This window comes from Coenobita brevimanus, chromosome 57, assembly GCF_032717465.1.
Source record: "Coenobita brevimanus isolate Jiangsu-jjx chromosome 57, ASM3271746v2, whole genome shotgun sequence".
Classification (NCBI taxonomy): Eukaryota; Metazoa; Arthropoda; class Malacostraca; order Decapoda; family Coenobitidae; genus Coenobita; species Coenobita brevimanus.
Window position 1 is genome coordinate 29,462,045 of NC_137010.1, and position 17,537 is coordinate 29,479,581.

Genomic DNA, 17,537 nt, shown 5'->3' on the forward strand with positions numbered 1-17,537 from the left:
TAGAAAGCGGCGGAAGTTAGAAGGAGCAAATCAGACATACTCCCACTTTCAAAGACGACAGTGAACTGATAGTAGCGCCCTCCTGCCGCCTGGCTAGGGTGAGTGCAATATTATCAACTTCAGCCCTGTGAGACCTGCTAATATATAGTAATGAAATGATTGTCAGGAAACAAAGACAATACATAATAAATTAGGTAGTTCCAGGTGAATGTAAATATCACTTAGGCTTCTCCCTTCCCTCCTTATATGTATATTTATTACGAAAATAGATTATACGGCATATTTCAAGGGGAAATAAACAGCGAAAATTAGTGAACGAGTGCACGTGAGGTGTTGTCAGGTGATAATTAGCCAGTTCCAGGTGTATGGCACCATCATTTACCTTATTTCTTTTTTGTATATATTATTTGGTATAAGAATAGAGCATAGGGCTTATTTCAATGGATGAAATCAGTGGAAAATTCCAGGGAAGATTTACTTAGCACAGAATACAGTGTGGTGGCCTGCAATAATTAGGTAGTTCCAGGTGAATGTAAATATCACTTAGGCTTCTCCCTTCCTTTCTTATATATATTTTTATTACGAAAATAGATTATACGGCATATTTCAAGGGGAAATAAACAGCGAAAATTAGCGAATGAGTGTACGTGAAGTGTTCTCAGGTGATAATTAGCCAATTCTAGGTGTATGGCACTCTCACTTACCTTATTTCTTTTTTGTATATATTATTTGGTATAAGAATAAGGCATAGCGCTTATTTCAATGGATGAAATCAGTGAAAAATTCCAGGGAAGATTTACTTAGCGTAGCACGGCCGAGCAGGCAAGAGGATAGGGTAATGGAGGGGAGGTAGGGAGGGGAGTCAAGAACGGGGAGAAATGGCTAAATTGTCAACAATGGATGGGAGTACAGATGAGATTAGGGGTGCTGACTAGTGTTGGACACTGGCAGTACTGATAGATGATACAAACCACCACTTCAAAGCCCGGGCGAATTCAAAATAACACAGAATCACAAAAGTGTCACCCCGCGGTATGATCCCTTGCTCCCAAGCATCACGAAAGTGACGCCCCGCGGTTAAGGGGTTAATACTCGAAATGCAAATAAACAAAACCAAAAAATTTGCATTTTTCTATTTACATGCTTAGTGGAAAACATAAAAGCAAATTATGAATGAGTTTTTCATTTCATTCTGTGTAGGCTATGTGTTTGGGTAGAGGAAAAAAATGGGGCAGAAATAAATGTATGGCCATTCTATCACTCCGAGTTTCATAATCCGGCCCTACTCCTAAAGTACCTGAATAGCCCTGGCTTAGGGGTAGGTACAAAAAGAAATACCAGTATCTTGCCATAGCTTAATGAATACACTAAAAAAAAAAAAAAGAAAAAAAAAAAAAAGAAACACGCATCAACAGAAACAGGATTCTCACTTTCTTTTGCCTGTTACTGTAAATACTCTTCAGGCAAAATGGGAAGATAGTTTCTTTGTGCATACTGTACTGGCAAATGTATTTATCACTATAATCGTATGCCTTTGGGAAGTCCTTTTTACAGTCAGCCACCAGCAAGAAGAATGTACCTCACTGCGTCGGCTGCTGTTCTCTGGCAAAGCTGTTGATATTAAAGGAATTTTTTACAATACCAAACTTTGCATCAATGTTTTTTATTGCGTCTCTGTGGTTTCACATGCATCTCAGCTTCGCTGGCCATCCTGAAGTTGTTTGGAATCGTATTGTCAGCAGCTTTTGTGTGTGTGTGTGTGTGTGTGTGTGTGTGTGTGTGTGTGTGTGTGTGTGTGTGTGTGTGTGTCACTTCTTACAATGCAAGTAATTTTGCTTATTACAACTTCATACAATATTGCCTTTTATGCAGTTAAACTTCATGTTGCTATAGAATGTGTCCGTAAAACAAGTAGATGTTAAAGGAAATAGAAAAAGTGGAGGCGCTCACCGTCCACTCACTCGATGTAGTGCTGCTCTTTCCTCTCCTCCATCCTACTTTCTTTCCATCCTCTTCTGTCTTTCTTTTCTTGTCTTTCCTCGTCCTTCTGCCTACGGGTGACTTTACACTCCCTCTTCTGTCTTTCTTTCCTTCATTCTCTTCTCTTCCATCTGCCTGTGGGTGGCAAGCCAAATGGTTTCCTGTATGCCAAGAAACCCTTTACTACACTGAGTGGTAACCATATACAGTACCCTCGCGTCCAACACGATTCAGGTCCAGCAGGGAGAGCAGATAATTATTATTTAATACGATTTAATTACTGCAACACGAGTATGTTAGCATAACACGCACAGAGCTCCGACAAGTGAGCGAAATCCGCAGAGTTCAACTCTGGCACGATCACCCCCGGTCCAACACGGTCATACTGGACATTCCCATGATGATGATAGCCAATGAAAACTTCTGATCAAGTAGCCTTCCCCGCCCGCTATCGTGACATGATCGTCATGCCTCCCAATTAAAAACGCTTCTGGTGTCACGTGATGTTTTGTTTAAATTTCTCCCGCCACAGCGCCACTGTCGCATAATTGCATTGGAAGGTGCTTTTTTCTTGCTGCATTTTCTGCCCTTGTTACTGCATTTTACCCTGCTCACGATGCCTAGGAAGCCTTCTGAGAACCCCAAGAAGTGTCGGCACCTCCCTCAGGCCACCAAGCTAGAAAGCATAGAGGAAGAAGAAGAAAGGGGAGAGGAAAGTTGACATTTCCAAGGCCTACGACATGAATGAAGCCAACATGAGGACCATAATAAAAAAACAAGACAAGATCCTGGCAGCCGAAGGCTATCACACGACACTTCAGACCAGGTTTGCTGAGGATACGATGGTAAATCAGAACGGTAACGTTGTAAAATTGCCGACGATACCACGTGCATTTGGAATTCATCTGAATGGATTCCTGCCGAGGATACGACGGGCAAAACAGTGTGACCAAAACCCAGGCGACTCGACAGAGAATGTATCATACTACAGCATTGAACATTTAGCCTGACACTGAATACATATTAATATTTTAGAATAAATATCAATCATTTTGAAACCCTTCTCATCGGCGTGTGTACCAGTTTATAAACAAAGTTGCTTCTTATTCTCTACCGAGCCAGCGACAGCGATCACTTTCCACAGTCACAAGACGGGGCTCTGGCAACAGTGTGAGAAGCATGCCGTTTGCCGAGGATTACAGAGTGCTAGGACAGGCAGAAGCAGAACCTTCCATGGCTGTGGACGAAGATAGTGATTCTGAGTGTGATTTTGAAGGATTTATGAGGGAGGTTGAGGAGGAGCAACAGCCATTACCCGCTATTGACACCAGCAGCCATCCTCCGGGGACCCAGTAGGACTACCTACAGCCTTGGATACCACCTTCCATTCCCAGCAAGCCCACCAAGACTATCCTAAAAGGTTAGTTATCATTCATAGCACAGTACCATTTTTTTTTTTTTTTTTTTTTTTTGTGTCCGACTTCTGGGCATAGGCTTCACAGCCTGCTCTCAAGGCCCAGTAGTCCTCCTACATACCATACACCTCTCTACATGTCACCACTTCGGCGCTAACACCCACCGTCCATATTGAATACATGCTAGGGCTGTCTCATACAGGACTGGTGTATTGGTATTAGCGGGGGTACTTTTATGACATGTCGGCGGGTTATCTGGTAGATCAGGAAAGTCTGCTTTTATGAAATTCAAATCCTTAAACTGTTACTATAATTACAATAGTACCAATATATGTATAGGTATATGGTAGGTATTTAGGGTGACTTTTCCTAGGGTTGCTGACATAATTCATATTTCCCCATAAGCTCTGTTGTTAGTCCAACACATTTTTGGTCCAACACGTGACCCATGCATGACAATATTACCGTGTTGGACGCGAGGGTACTGTAACCAAATTTTGGCGCCTCATGGTTTAGTGGGTAATTATTGTACTCCAATCGGACTGAGCCAGTGAAATTTATATCCAAGGGGTGGTTGGGGTTTATTGCTCACGTAATGCCACTCAGGGATGAGTGAGACTGGTCACTCTCATCTTAAATGTCAGGACCAACTGTCTAGCTCCGGACTCCTACATTCCTCATGGGGCAACGTAACATTGGATGATGGATGGATGGATGGATGGACAACTACAGACTGCTAACACTCCAAAACGAATGCAAGGTGATCTCCTCAGTTGGCCTACACTACAATGACCTACTTTTCTGGAAATTCATGTAAGTCTACCATATGAAGTTTGATCCCAGAAATTCCTTAAAAAAAAAAAAAAAAAAAAAAATAAAAAAAAAAAGTCAGGGGTAATGGTCTACGGAACAATTACGCAAAATCTGATGGGAACCATTGATAAAAAGAAAGACATGGCACCAAGTTGACGAATGTTTGAGTCTTTATATAAAGCCAGACGCCATAATCCAAGTGGCCATTCGTCTTCGAGTTGTTTTACAGGGAGGGGATATAACCCTCCACTAACCCACTTGTTGACACATGGGGAACATGTAAGGGTTAGTCATATGGCTACTACCCAGCACTGTGAATGGTTTCCTGGCTAACAGGAAGCCATCAGGCTTGTCACTCAAAGTAAAGCCACTTAAAATTGCAAGAAGAGTAATAAAACGAAAAAAAATACTGAGAGGATATTTTCCACACTGCAGACATATATATATATATATATATATATATATATATATATATATATATATATATATATATATATATACATAGTATATATATATATATATATATATATATATATATATATATATATATATATATATATATATATATATATATATATATATATAGTATATACAGGTATAGATACATAGGGTGTATATACAGTATATACATATACCAGGTATATATATATATATATATATATATATATAATATATATATATATATATATATATCACACACACATATATATACCGTATATATATATATTTTTATATATTTCAGTGACGTTTCGAGGAAATCCAACCTCATCATCAGACAAACTAAAATACGTAAAATGAATTACAAAATGAAGTACCGGCATCACCAAAACCTCATTCACAAATTAATAAAAACCAATAAAATATATACAAATTAAATTAAAACAAGTCAAGAGTGAGAGCAGTGGAAATGAGTTACTTGAGAGGAGCATGTGGAGTGACGTGGAGGGACAGGTTGACGAATGAAGAAGTGAAGGAACGTTGTGGGGTAGATGTGGATGTGGTTGAAAAGATTAGGAGAAATACACTGAGGTGGTTTGGACATGTGGAGAGAATGGAGAATGAAAGACTGACCAAGAGGGTGTATGTAGGTGAGGTGGAGGGAGGGAGAGGGAGGGGTAGACCGAGGATGAGGTGGAGGGATGGAGTTGAGAGGTATATGAGGGAGGGGGGGGTAAGCTGGGGGGAGGGGAGTCAAATGGTGGGTGACAGAGTGACTTGGAGGCGTTTTGTCTGCAGCCACCCTTTGCGGGATTAGGGCGTCGGGCTATAGATAGATAGATAGGGAGATAGAAATTAAAAAAATGAAGTAGTAAAATAAAAGAAATTCACAAAATTACTAAAAATCTAACCTACACACGTCCACACCGTGGCAACTAATCAGTAGAGGAAAGTCTGTGGAAAAGTAAACTTGGTTGAGCTGTATGAGACTGCTGAATCGAATCTGTGAATTAGTGGGTAAATAATTTAATGAAAGACTCATAGGTATTCAGTGAAGGCTTTAAGTCATGTATAAACAGTGATTCCGCTATTCTAAGACTAGTTTTATCATTATTTGTCATTAAAATCTCAAAATCATCCAGATCAAATGTATGACCCGAAACAAATGAATGTTCCCTAATTTCCGAGAAGGGAGGGTTTGAGAGTGGTAAAGTGGTTCTATATGACAGGCCTTTGTGTTCGACCATCCTAATTTTCAGGTTTCGAATAGAACTCCCAATATATCCTGCATTACAGTAGGAACAATTAAACTTGTACACGATGTTAGAGCATAAAGCTTTGGGGATTCTATCCTTATACCTAAAAAAGGATCCAATAGTATATGAATTTTTAAAGATGAACCTAAATGAGACCTGTGGATAAACTGTATTAAGCAGTTTATTTAATTCCTTTCTGATGTGAAAACTGCTGTGCCCATAATAAGGGAAGCTAATATGAAGTACTTGTTTGGGAACTAAAGACAGGCTTTGTGCAACTAAATAATTTATCCAGGAACTTGTGTAAGGTACTTTCAAAAATATGCAAAGGATATCCATTATTCAAGAAATATGTTTTAAGCCTAGTAATTTCTAAATGGAACAAATTCCAATCCGAGGAAAAGTTATAACACCTGAATAACAAAGTCTTAATGGAGTTGAATTTAAAGACCCTGGGTACAAAAGACAAAAAATTAAGACCAAGTCCTGTAAAGGTACTCTTCCTATAAAGAGGTACTGAAACTGGAGTCATTTCTATGAACTAAAACATCAAGGAAAGGAAGCCTTCTATTTTCCTCTGTTTCTACAGTGAATTCAATATTAGGGTGCTTATGATTAATGTAATTTAAAAAATCATTTACATGATCAGACTGCCTAACAAAAAACAGTCATCAACATATCTACAGTACAGCAATGGTTTAACCCTTTAACCGCGGGTGTCATTCCAGAATGACATTGCAAAAACTGGACCAAACCGCGGGTGTCATTCTCGAATGTTTGTGAATATTTTGAATACCCCGAGTTTTTTCCGTGCGCCAATTGTTTCAAGGGAGAGTAGCTATTAAGTTCTTTCACTCCAGCCAACCTCCACCTCCCTCCTCCCACCCCCCGGGCCCCCACCTCCCACTCCCCGTGCCCCCCACCCCACCCCTGACCAACACGCATCAGTATCTGTCCAGCTGTGTGAGTGACAACACCGCTGATGTGGCAGTGAAGTGCGGGCAATTACAGTGCCTTTTACCTGCCTCAGTGAACGCAGAGTGGGTGTTTATCGTATGTGCAGTGTTCATATATGTTTATAGTATTATTATCAGAATGAGGTTGGCATTTGGTAATGGTGTGTGAGCGAAAAATAGTGATTACAACACCGCTGATGTGGCAGTGAAGTGCGGGCAATTACAGTGCCTTTTACCTGCCTCAGTGAACACAGAGTGGGTGTTTATCGTATGTGCAGTGTTCATATATGTTTATAGTATTATTATCAGAATGAGGTTGGCATTTGGTAATGGTGTGTGAGCGAAAAATAGTGATTACAACACCGCTGATGTGGCAGTGAAGTGCAGGCAATTACGGTGCCTTTTACTTGCCTCAGTGAACACAGAGTGGGTGTTTATCGTATGTGCAGTTCATATATGTTTATAGTATTATTATCAGAATGAGGTTGGCATTTGGTAATGATGTGTGAGCGAAAAATAGTGATTTTAGATCGCTCACTTCTAACGGCACTGCCCATCCAGTGATAGTCAACGAAATCATGAAACCTACATCAATGCAAAGCCGAAGGTTAGTACTTTCTAATGGTACCTTATTTTTTGCTCTAGATTTATTCTGTGCAGAGTTATAAAGGTTTAAAGTTTGTTTACATTTTGGCTGGAACCCCCACGGGAGAGGCCAGTCTGGGCAAAACAATGCCCGTGGTTAAAGGGTTAAAATGAGCAGGGCAATCTTTAAGCCATGACACCTCATGGTGACAAAGAAATACATTAGCCAAGGTAGGACCCAAAGGAGAACCCATTGCAACCCCATCAACTTGTTTATAATAGTTATTGTTAAACAAAAAAATGCAATCTTTGACTGCAAATTCGAGAAGAGATTTAAACAGTTTGTTGGTAAAATTTAGGAACTCATCAATGCTTACAAAAGAGTTCTCTGTACATATCTGTAGTGTCTCATCAAGGGGAATATTGGTAAACAAACTTTGGTAAATTTTTAGAAGTAACCAACGGTTTTTTTAATGAAAATTTGTTTGTGTTCCAATGCACAATAGGGTGTTTTAATTAATTCTGACCTTCATTTTGGGGGGAAAATCCCCCCTTTGGTAATTTGAGTAAGAATTCCGAAAGTGGGCTTATCCACCCAAATCAAGATCAAGATTAATTAAAAACACACTATTTTGCATTATACTAACCTAACCTAACCCAACCAAACCTAATCCAACCTAACCTAACTCAACCTAGCCTAACCCAACCTAGCCTAACCTAACCTAAACCAACCCAACCTAACCAAACTCAACCTAACCTAACCTAACCCAACCTAACCTAACCCAACCCAACCTAACCTAACCCAACCTAACCTAACCGGACCTGCCTTTAAGGGTGTAGAATTGTTCCTTTATAATCGGAAACGGTGAATTTGCACTGGATCTTCCCCTTACTCTTTCGACTTTTCCAACACCGGCTGCAGTACCACTGATGTCTACCGTACAGTACCTTTCCGATCTTTGCAGGGCAAATTACACTCTTTACACTGTACATCACTTGGCAAAACCCCGTGTTTTCTTAGTAGTTCAATAGATGCTTCGTTATTACTGTGGCAGTCCTTGATAATCTGCCAGTAATCCTTGCTACAACCGATACAAACTTGGAAATCAACAACACATTCTTCTCCACCGGAGGCCATGACTATGACTTTCAAATCTTGGGCGTCCCTGCGTCACCCACAAATACTTTAAGGTGATTGGCTGGTTTTACTTACGACTGTTGTGACTGGCTGGTTTGAAAAGTCCCTGTTGCTCGGGAACGCCTGATTGGCTGTTTTTAAAACTCACATACATACGAAAGTTCCAGCCGAGTACACTCGAGTGCAGCCGACATAGACCGAGTACACACGCCTGCACCAGCCAATATGGCGCAACATTCATCCGCTGCTAGGCGTTAGCCTAACCTGTCACTATATGACTACCCCTACAGAATTCGCTCCCCCAACTCAAACTAGGCTTAAGAGGTAGGTCTTAGTTATAATAGTTCAGGGACATAATATAATGAAAATCGGTAACGTTGGTTACTTCTAAAGTAATACCCAACAAAAATACGACTCTTTAAATGACAAGTGGTCGTATTACACTTACAACGCAAAATAAAATTCCATGATACTCACGAGCATGACTGAAAGCAAGCAATAGAGTTATTGTGACAACCACGAGAAGAACAAAGGTTGAATTCCGGAACATTTTCATTACACCTCACTTTCTTTTACCTGGTCTTTCCACTTTTATTGGTCTTTCCACTTTCTTTTATTTTAGTTTTCACGTCAATTGTCCATAATTTTCTCTCTTCTTTCAAACTCTCCAGCAACCAATAACTCAAAACACAATAACTCGAAATTCAATGTTCCGTATTTACTATTCCTACTCCCTACTTTTTCACTTCACTGATTTTTTTTTTCATTCTTTTTCTCTATCTTTCCTGGCGGGCGTTAATTCACCTTCTTTCGATTTTTTATTTTAGCTTGTTCTATAATGTCTACCTTTTTGTTACATGATTTTTTTTTTTTTTAGTTGGGGCAAACGGTAATGTGATTAAAGATGTCCGCAAAGTTCTAAAAAGTGACAAAATCTATCCATAAGGGTAATGTTTTACAAAATAGGATTTGCTTTCACACACTGACATTACTTTAGTCACCCCACTTTTGTTCTCGGGCATATAAAAGAATATTTTCAAATTTAGAACTGCATGGAATGTCCGTGGGTTTCAGCTTTGGTACTGTCTCCCATTTGTCTGCTGTCAAATATCTGGGATCACTCTTAAAGCACAGTACAAAAATTTAATGGCTTTCTTGTTAATACACGAATATAAGGTGGAGATGTGGCATGTAGTGTTGTGTGGGGACAATGGCAGTCAGCTCAAACTTGGTGCTGCCCTCGAGCAGCAACTCAGCAAAAATGAAACTACCATGATTGCCATTTAGGGTATTATCCTCACAAATCTGCCACTGTGCTTTTGGATTTGTATTTACTTTTAAGTCTGGTAAGGTTACTGAATGAGCTTCAATACTGCAGTTCAGTCTACTTTAACTTTCCATATACTACACTGGATAATCAAGCACATCAAGGCCTAAAACAAGTGCGATGGCAAGTGACATGCTCAAATGTTGCCCTCTAGCGGCAGGGAAAAGAAAAGGGAGGGCGTGTGCACTCTCCCTTGTCAGCGTACAGATTATACCAACACTCCACCACGGTGACCACGCCAGCCACCACCACTGACATACGGGAAACCCGGCAATAATAACATGGCAGAACGTAGCGTCCTTGTAAAACATAGCATACTATGTAATCCTTAAAAAATACTCCGAAACAGTGCTCTGCAAAAATGTGCCGTGAACAAATACCAAAGTGTATATATATATATATATATATATATATATATATATATATATATATATATATATATATATATATATATATAAGAAAAACCAAACACGAAAAATCCACACACACACACACACACATAGAAAGATATTTGTGAAGCACTGAATAAAAACTTCCAATCAGTTTTTACAAAAGAAAGAAATATTTGAGAGATGATATGAAACATGCATGCCCACACTTATTACCAGACATACATGATACAAATATCAGAAAAAGATGTACAGGAAGAGTCAAGTATATCAGACAAAGGAATAGCAAATGGTCCTGACGAAATTATAGTTTGGGTGCTACATGAATGTGCAGAAGAGTCAAGCAGACCAATTGTACTTAATATTCAAGGAATTCTTAGGTCGAGGTAAACTACCTGATATTTGGAAGAAAGCAAACATTGTTACTGTAATGCTGGGTAGAATTTGGCTCGACTTCTCGTACCTATTTTACCCAACGTGGAGCGGGGTCCTCTTTCGAGACCGGAGCTAGTGCAATAAAGAGAGGTAGGACATAAAAACCTTCGGCAACACCATACACGTATATTACCACAGTCAGACACAGGACACTTCAGCAGACATTACAACACAATATAGAGCAATACAAAAACCTTATCTAAAATATTGTGTATCTCGCAGGATACTAGCTTTCTAGATACTAATGACAATACAACAAATCTTAGTACTAGGAGTGCAGTAAATACAGGTGCGCGCGGAGCGCGTGAGGAGGGGGGGGTTTGTGATCCACCAGGAGGAGGTAGGGGAGACACGGAGAGTGACTTAAAACGGCGAGGAGATAGTTATGGTAATATTGAAGGATGCCCGATATTAGCAAGGGAGTTTAGGTGTTTTCTGTTGGCGAAGATTCTTTGACAAATAACTCTGATTCTTACTTTGGCTTTAAGAGCGGGAGCGAGGAATGGAGAGAGTTTTTAGGAATAGCGTGCGGAGGAGGGGAATATCGTTAATACTCGCCTTCCTTGATATTTTGGTGGAAATAGGTTTCTGTAGGCACAAACTTATTCATTACACATCTCCTCGGTATGATATGTAGACTCTCGCTTCACAACGCGTAACAAAGTCGGAATACTCGTAAATACTATTTCACCATATTACTTAGAGACTAGCCAATAGAACTCCAGTAATATTTTAGTCTTTCTTCGGGTTCTAGAGATATGTCTTTAGAAAGATTCGGGGTGACACTCGCACGTATTTTCACTTTAGGTCTCAACCCACATTCTCGTCCTTCAACTGGATATTGTGTTCTGATTTACCCCAATGGAGATTACATAAAGTCACTGCACAATACTTATTCTAAGAGAAAGGGAGTCACACTTAACCTATTTGACGATTGTTACAGGGTCACTCGTATCTCTTCATGGAGAGAAACAAGGACACGTCATCGGCGATCCGGTCGGACTGAGGGCGTCGTCAGGGCGGGGCGAGCCGAGAGGGCACGGGGCGGCTCGCGAGGGCGTCCTCTCGCGTCCGGGGGTTTCCGGACTGGGCTCCGGCGTAAGGCCCGTAGGACTGGGGCCGAAGAGGTCTAGGAACCTCTGGGTCAGGTCCCGGCGTCGCGGGGGCGTGGTGAGGTCTCGCCCGGGTGTCCTAGGGCGGGCCGGAAGAGGCGACAGACTGCGGTCTCCCACGACCAGGGGCGCCGTCAGGGGAGGGCTGCGGCAGCGGCTGTCACGGGGGCCCGACAGGTGTGTCTGCTCGAAGGCCACGCGTAGGGAACAGAGACCGGGGGAAACAGGGAGGTCTTTCCGGGATATTCTGGAGCGAGACCCCTGAAGTTCAGCCTCCGGTTGTGGAGACGTCCCTCTCCTCACTACGTCCTGGGAGCGACCATCGATCGTCTCTACCTGGACACTGGGGTAGCGACCATTGATCGTCTCTACCCGAATATTGTGGGAGCGACCATTGATCGTCTCGACCGGAGTGCTGAGGGAGCGACCGTTGATCGTCTCTACCTGAGCTTTGGAGGAGCGACCATTGATCGTCTCTACCTAGATTTTGGGGGAGCGACCATTGATCGTCTCTACCCGAGCACTGTGGGAGCGACCATTGATCGTCTCAACCGGAGGGCCAAGGGAGCGACCATTGATCGTCTCTACCTGGCTTTTGGGGGAGCGACCGTTGATCGTCTCTACCTGAGCTTTGGGGGAGCGACCATTGATCGTCTCGACCGGAGGGCTAAGGGAGCGACCATTGATCGTCTCTACCTGAGCTTTGGGGGAGCGACCATTGATCGTCTCGACCGGAGGGCTAAGGGAGCGACCATTGATCGTCTCTACCTGAGCTTTGGGGGAGCGACCATTGATCGTCTCTACCTGGATTTTGGGGGAGCGACCATTGATTGTCTCTACCCGAATATTGTGGGAGCGACCGTTGATCGTCTCGACCAGGGTCCTAAGGGAGCGACCATTGATCGTCTCTACCTGGACGTTGTGGGAGCGACCATTGATCGTCTCTACCGGGGATTTAAGGGAGCGACCATTGATCATCTCTACCTGGATGTTGTGGGAGCGACCATTGATTGTCTCGACCGGGGTCCTAAGGGAGCGACCGTTGATCGTCACTACCTGGACATTGTGGGAGCGACCATTGATCATCTCTACCGAATCTTTGTGGGAGCGACCATAGATCGTCTCTACCAATTCACTGTGGGAGCGACCATAGATCGTCTCTACCAGAGGGGCGCTGCCTGGAGTGTTGTTTCTGACTCCACCCCTAGCTAACTCGGTGATTCCGCCACGCGAAGGTAGTGTCTTTCGCCTACGGTGGCGGCGGCGTGGTGGTTGAATGTCACAGGGGCGCACGGCCCGGGCTGACATACGTCGTTGTTGCCCGGAGTGGTGGTGGCTGGTGGCGGCTACCCCGTGGGGTCCGAGTGGGGGTGTCGGCATTCTTGTGGGCGAACTCCGTTGTTTCTGGTTCGCCTCGTTGTCGGGGATACTATGGTATTCTCCGGAATATTCCGGAGTACCGTATGTGTGTCCGTCAAAGCCACGCATTTCAGTTACCCTATTCAAGAAAGGGAACAGACAGAATCCACTAAACTACCGACCAGTATCACCGACAGAAAATGTTGTAAGCTACTAGAAAAGCTGATATGAAAAGCTTGGATAAAACATCTAGAGGAACACAGTATGATAACAGAGAGGCAGTTCGGTTTTAGAAAGGGAAAATCATGTGTTCCTATTCTATCAAGTTAGTATGATAGTCACAGAAACATTACAGAAAAGAGAAGAATGGGTGGACATTTAGATTTCAAGAAAGCATTTGAAAGTGTACCGCACCCAGAGACTTTCATGAAAAATGTACCATTAAGGATAAATCCAAGGCAATCTGTACTGTTGGATACAGGATTTTCTCAGAAAAGGGGAAATAAGAACAGTACTTGGGGGAAATTACTCATCATGGAGGGAAGTGAGTAGCGGGGTTCCACAGGGTTCAGTGCTGGCACCAATTATGTTTTTAGTATATATAAGTGACACAGACAGTAACACCAGATATGGAAGCTATCTAAATATGTTTGCGGTTGATGCAAAAATACAAAGGAAAATTACTAACACAGATTCTTGCAAAGAGCTGCAAGAGGAATTAAATAAGCTTCATTAATGGAGCCATAAATGGCAAATGGAATTTAATGTGGACAAGTGTCATGTAATTAAGTTTGGTAAAAGTGAGAAAAGACAAGATTGCGATATAAGTTAGGTTGATAAACCCTAATATATCAGAAAGGGAGAAAGGACCTAGGAGTGATTATCAATAACAGACTGTCTCCAGATGACATCAGTGTGATGGTACGTAACATGTATACACTGTCTGCTAATATGAGAATAGCATTCACATATAAATGAAGACATGCTGAGAAAGATAACATCATTCTTCAGACCAACCGTGGAGTATGCATCAGTAGTCTGGAATCCTCATCTAAAAAAACACATAGATAAGACTGAAGAAAGTACAAAGGGCAGCTACAAGATGGATACTAAGCTTAAGGGATCTATAAGCTGTGAAGAAAGACTAGAAAAATTGAATCTACCAACACTACGGGAAAGAAGGAAAAAGAGGAGACATGATTATACTATATAAATGCGTAGGGAGAAAGAAAATAGACATAAATATGGGGAAGCATCAGGAAGAGACACTGCAAAAAAATATATATATAAAGAGAGAGGCGATATGGCCGTAAAGGCGCGATTCCACCGGGGCAACAATTTGGCAACATGTGGCACGCTACACTGTCGCATAGGCCAAGTGTGTTCCAACCAGTTCAACACAAGGCAACATGTAGCATGCGACTGTGTGGCATGCAACAGGTGGCAACAAGTTGCCCGTAGAATGTGACGCATGTGTCAAGATTTAACCTGTTGCCTAGTGTTGCCGGCCTTCCCACCAGTCGTGGGAAGGATTCGATGTTGAAAGCAACAAGATGAATTGATCCCAAGAATAAAACTGTAGAATTTACAGAAGAATATAGAAAACTTGTGGTTCTATGGGATATACGCTTGGAACAATACAAGAATAACCAGGCTAAAGTAGATGCATTGCGGGGATTAGCCAAGAACACACACACACACACTCTCTCTCTCTCTCTCTCTCTCTCTCTCTCTCTCACACACACACACACACTCTCTCTCTCTCTCTCTCTCTCTCTCTCTCTCTCTCTCTCTCTCTCTCTCTCTCTCACACTCTCTCTCTCTCTTTCTCTCCCACCCACACACACACACACACACACACGCACTTCTCTCTCTGTCACACACACACACACACACACACACCTCTCTCTCTCCCACCCACACACACACATTCTCCCTCTCTCTCTCTCTCTCTCCCACCCACACACACACATTCTCCCTCTCTCTCTCTCTCTCTCTCACACACACACATTCTCTCTCTCTCTCTCTCTCTCTCTCTCTGCCAGTCCTAATACTGTGCCAACACTAGCAAATCTTTCTTATGTTACATTATTCTCTCTATCTTGTCTCTTGTTAAGCTAAGATACGGTACTTCAGAAAATGTTTGCATTCGTCCCTTCTTGACGGCGGGCACCCAGCACCCGTCTTTCTATACATTCACACCTTTTTAAAGTTATTCTGGTGTGTGTGTGTGTGTGTGTGTGTGTTCTTACCTAATTGTATCTTTACAGGAATGAGTCAAGCTCGTACTGTCCCGTGTCTTAAACCATATTTATCGTACATATCCTTAAATTTGTGAATTGTTTTGGCGCACACTATTTCATTCGGTAGTGTATTCCACTGATCAATTGCTCTGTTTGGGAAACTGAATTTCCTTTCGTCTTTATCACCTCTCTTCTTATGCAGTTTTTTGCAGTGTCCTCTTGCTGATGCTTCCCCATGTGTTAAGTAATCATATATGTCTATTTTCTCCTTCCCTGATATGCACTTATATAGCATTATCATGTCACCTCTTTTCCTTCTCTCCTGTAGTGTTGGTAGATTCAGTTTATTTAGTCTTTCTTCGTAGCTTAGATCCCTTAAGCTTGGTATCCATCTTGTAGCGGCCCTTTGAACTTTTTCAATCTTGTCTATGTGTTTGTGTGTGTGTGTGTGTGTGTGTGTGTGTGTGTGTGTGTGTGTGTTTACACGGTATCTACTTATATGTTTTTTTGTTAAGCTCTGTCTATCTGCATATCTGTCTGTGTTATATCGTGTTGACAACTGGCTCGGTTTTTGTTGAATTGGTGGAAAAGTTTTTGTGGCATTCAACATAAACATTGGCATGTAGCATGCTACATGAAACAACAATGTTGATTTTTGTGGCATTCAACATAAACATTGGCATGTAGCATGCTACATGAAACAACAATGTTGACTTGTCACAGTCAACATGTCTCCTGGTTGAATGCCGCATTCAACATACATGTTGAAAGCCAGGCAAATCGCATGTTACATGTTGCCTGTGTTGCCCCGGTGGAATCACGCCTTAAGGAAATTCAGTTTCCCAAATAGGGCAACTGATCAGTGGAATGCACTACCGAATGAGATAGTGTGCGCCAAAACTATTCACACACACACATTTTATATATATATATATATATATATATATATATATATATATATATATATATATATATATATATATATATATATATATATATATATATATATATACACGTGTGTGTGTGTGTGTAATTCACCGGGTCGGTCAGGATCACTTGATGGTCGTGATGGTCAGCTTTTTACCCTCCCGGAAGGAAGCTGAGAGCTCATATAGTCCAATCTAAGGGCAAGGCTGTGACCTTCACACACGCACACGTCCCCTTGCTCGAGGGGGACAGTAACCACCCACTTCGTCAGTGAAACTTTTCGCAACCTGAGCGAGGCGCGAACTCCCGTCCACCAGTTGGCAAGCGGGAACGTTACCACTGCACCAGCGAGCGGTGTGTGTGTGTGTGTGTGTGTGTGTAATGCTAGGTGTTTTAGGGTCGGCCTCCCGTCCCTAGAGCACCTAGTGAGTAGCTGGGTTCTTTTTCTAGACCGGAGCTTAGACAAATAAGAGAGAGGTAGGACACAAAAACTCAAGGCAACACCGTGCATGTGTATTACTAAATCTTACACAGGAACGAGCAGATGTCACAAAACAAGCTGGACAATTATAATTCTTGGGCTGCAGGTATGGAATAATAGTATCACGCAGGATACTGTACAGGACCAGATTGGTTAGGGGGAACAACACTTGAGCTAGACATTTATGTTGGTGGCGGAGTTTAGATTTCCTAGGCTGGTGGTGGTGGTTGTCTCGATTTCCCAGGGTAGCGTTAATATATTAAACTCGGCCTAAACATGACCTTACCGAGACGTGCCGTCACTGTTGCATAGAGTGTTCACTGTACCTTGGCCCGTAGATCACTTTTACATTACTTTACTACAGTATGTACCCGGCTGGAGCTGGCGGTACTGGAACTTCAACTCAGGGGCCTATGTATGATCTTCACTGTCTTACGGCGGCACTATACATTATAGTAGGCCCGTCCTTCACTGTCTTACTATTGCACTATCTTTTCCACCACTTTCTTTTATGCTTTAACCACCGGCCTACTTTACTCTGTTACTCCTACACCGTCTGTATGTTGCATATGTTCACTTTCACTGTCAGGTCGGGCATGTCACAGTCAAGCACAAGAGTGGTGGCAGAGTCTCAGCCTCCCTACTGACGGGGCTGGGATCCGTCAGAGGCGGCTAGGTCCCGG

At 42.3% G+C, this 17,537-nt stretch overlaps 1 protein-coding gene across 1 annotated transcript in view; it reads right to left on the bottom strand.

Annotated features, from left to right (window-relative positions):
* The window catches only part of LOC145402125 (uncharacterized), a 192,097-nt gene extending 182,947 nt beyond the window's left edge, over positions 1 to 9,150 (bottom strand). Inside the window, exon 1 of the mRNA XM_080274242.1 lies at positions 9,059 to 9,150. Coding sequence (XP_080130368.1) covers positions 9,059 to 9,137 — 79 coding nt within the window. The 5' untranslated portion in view covers positions 9,138 to 9,150. The remainder of the gene's footprint in view (positions 1 to 9,058) is intronic.
* Between the last annotated feature and the right edge of the window lie 8,387 nt (positions 9,151 to 17,537).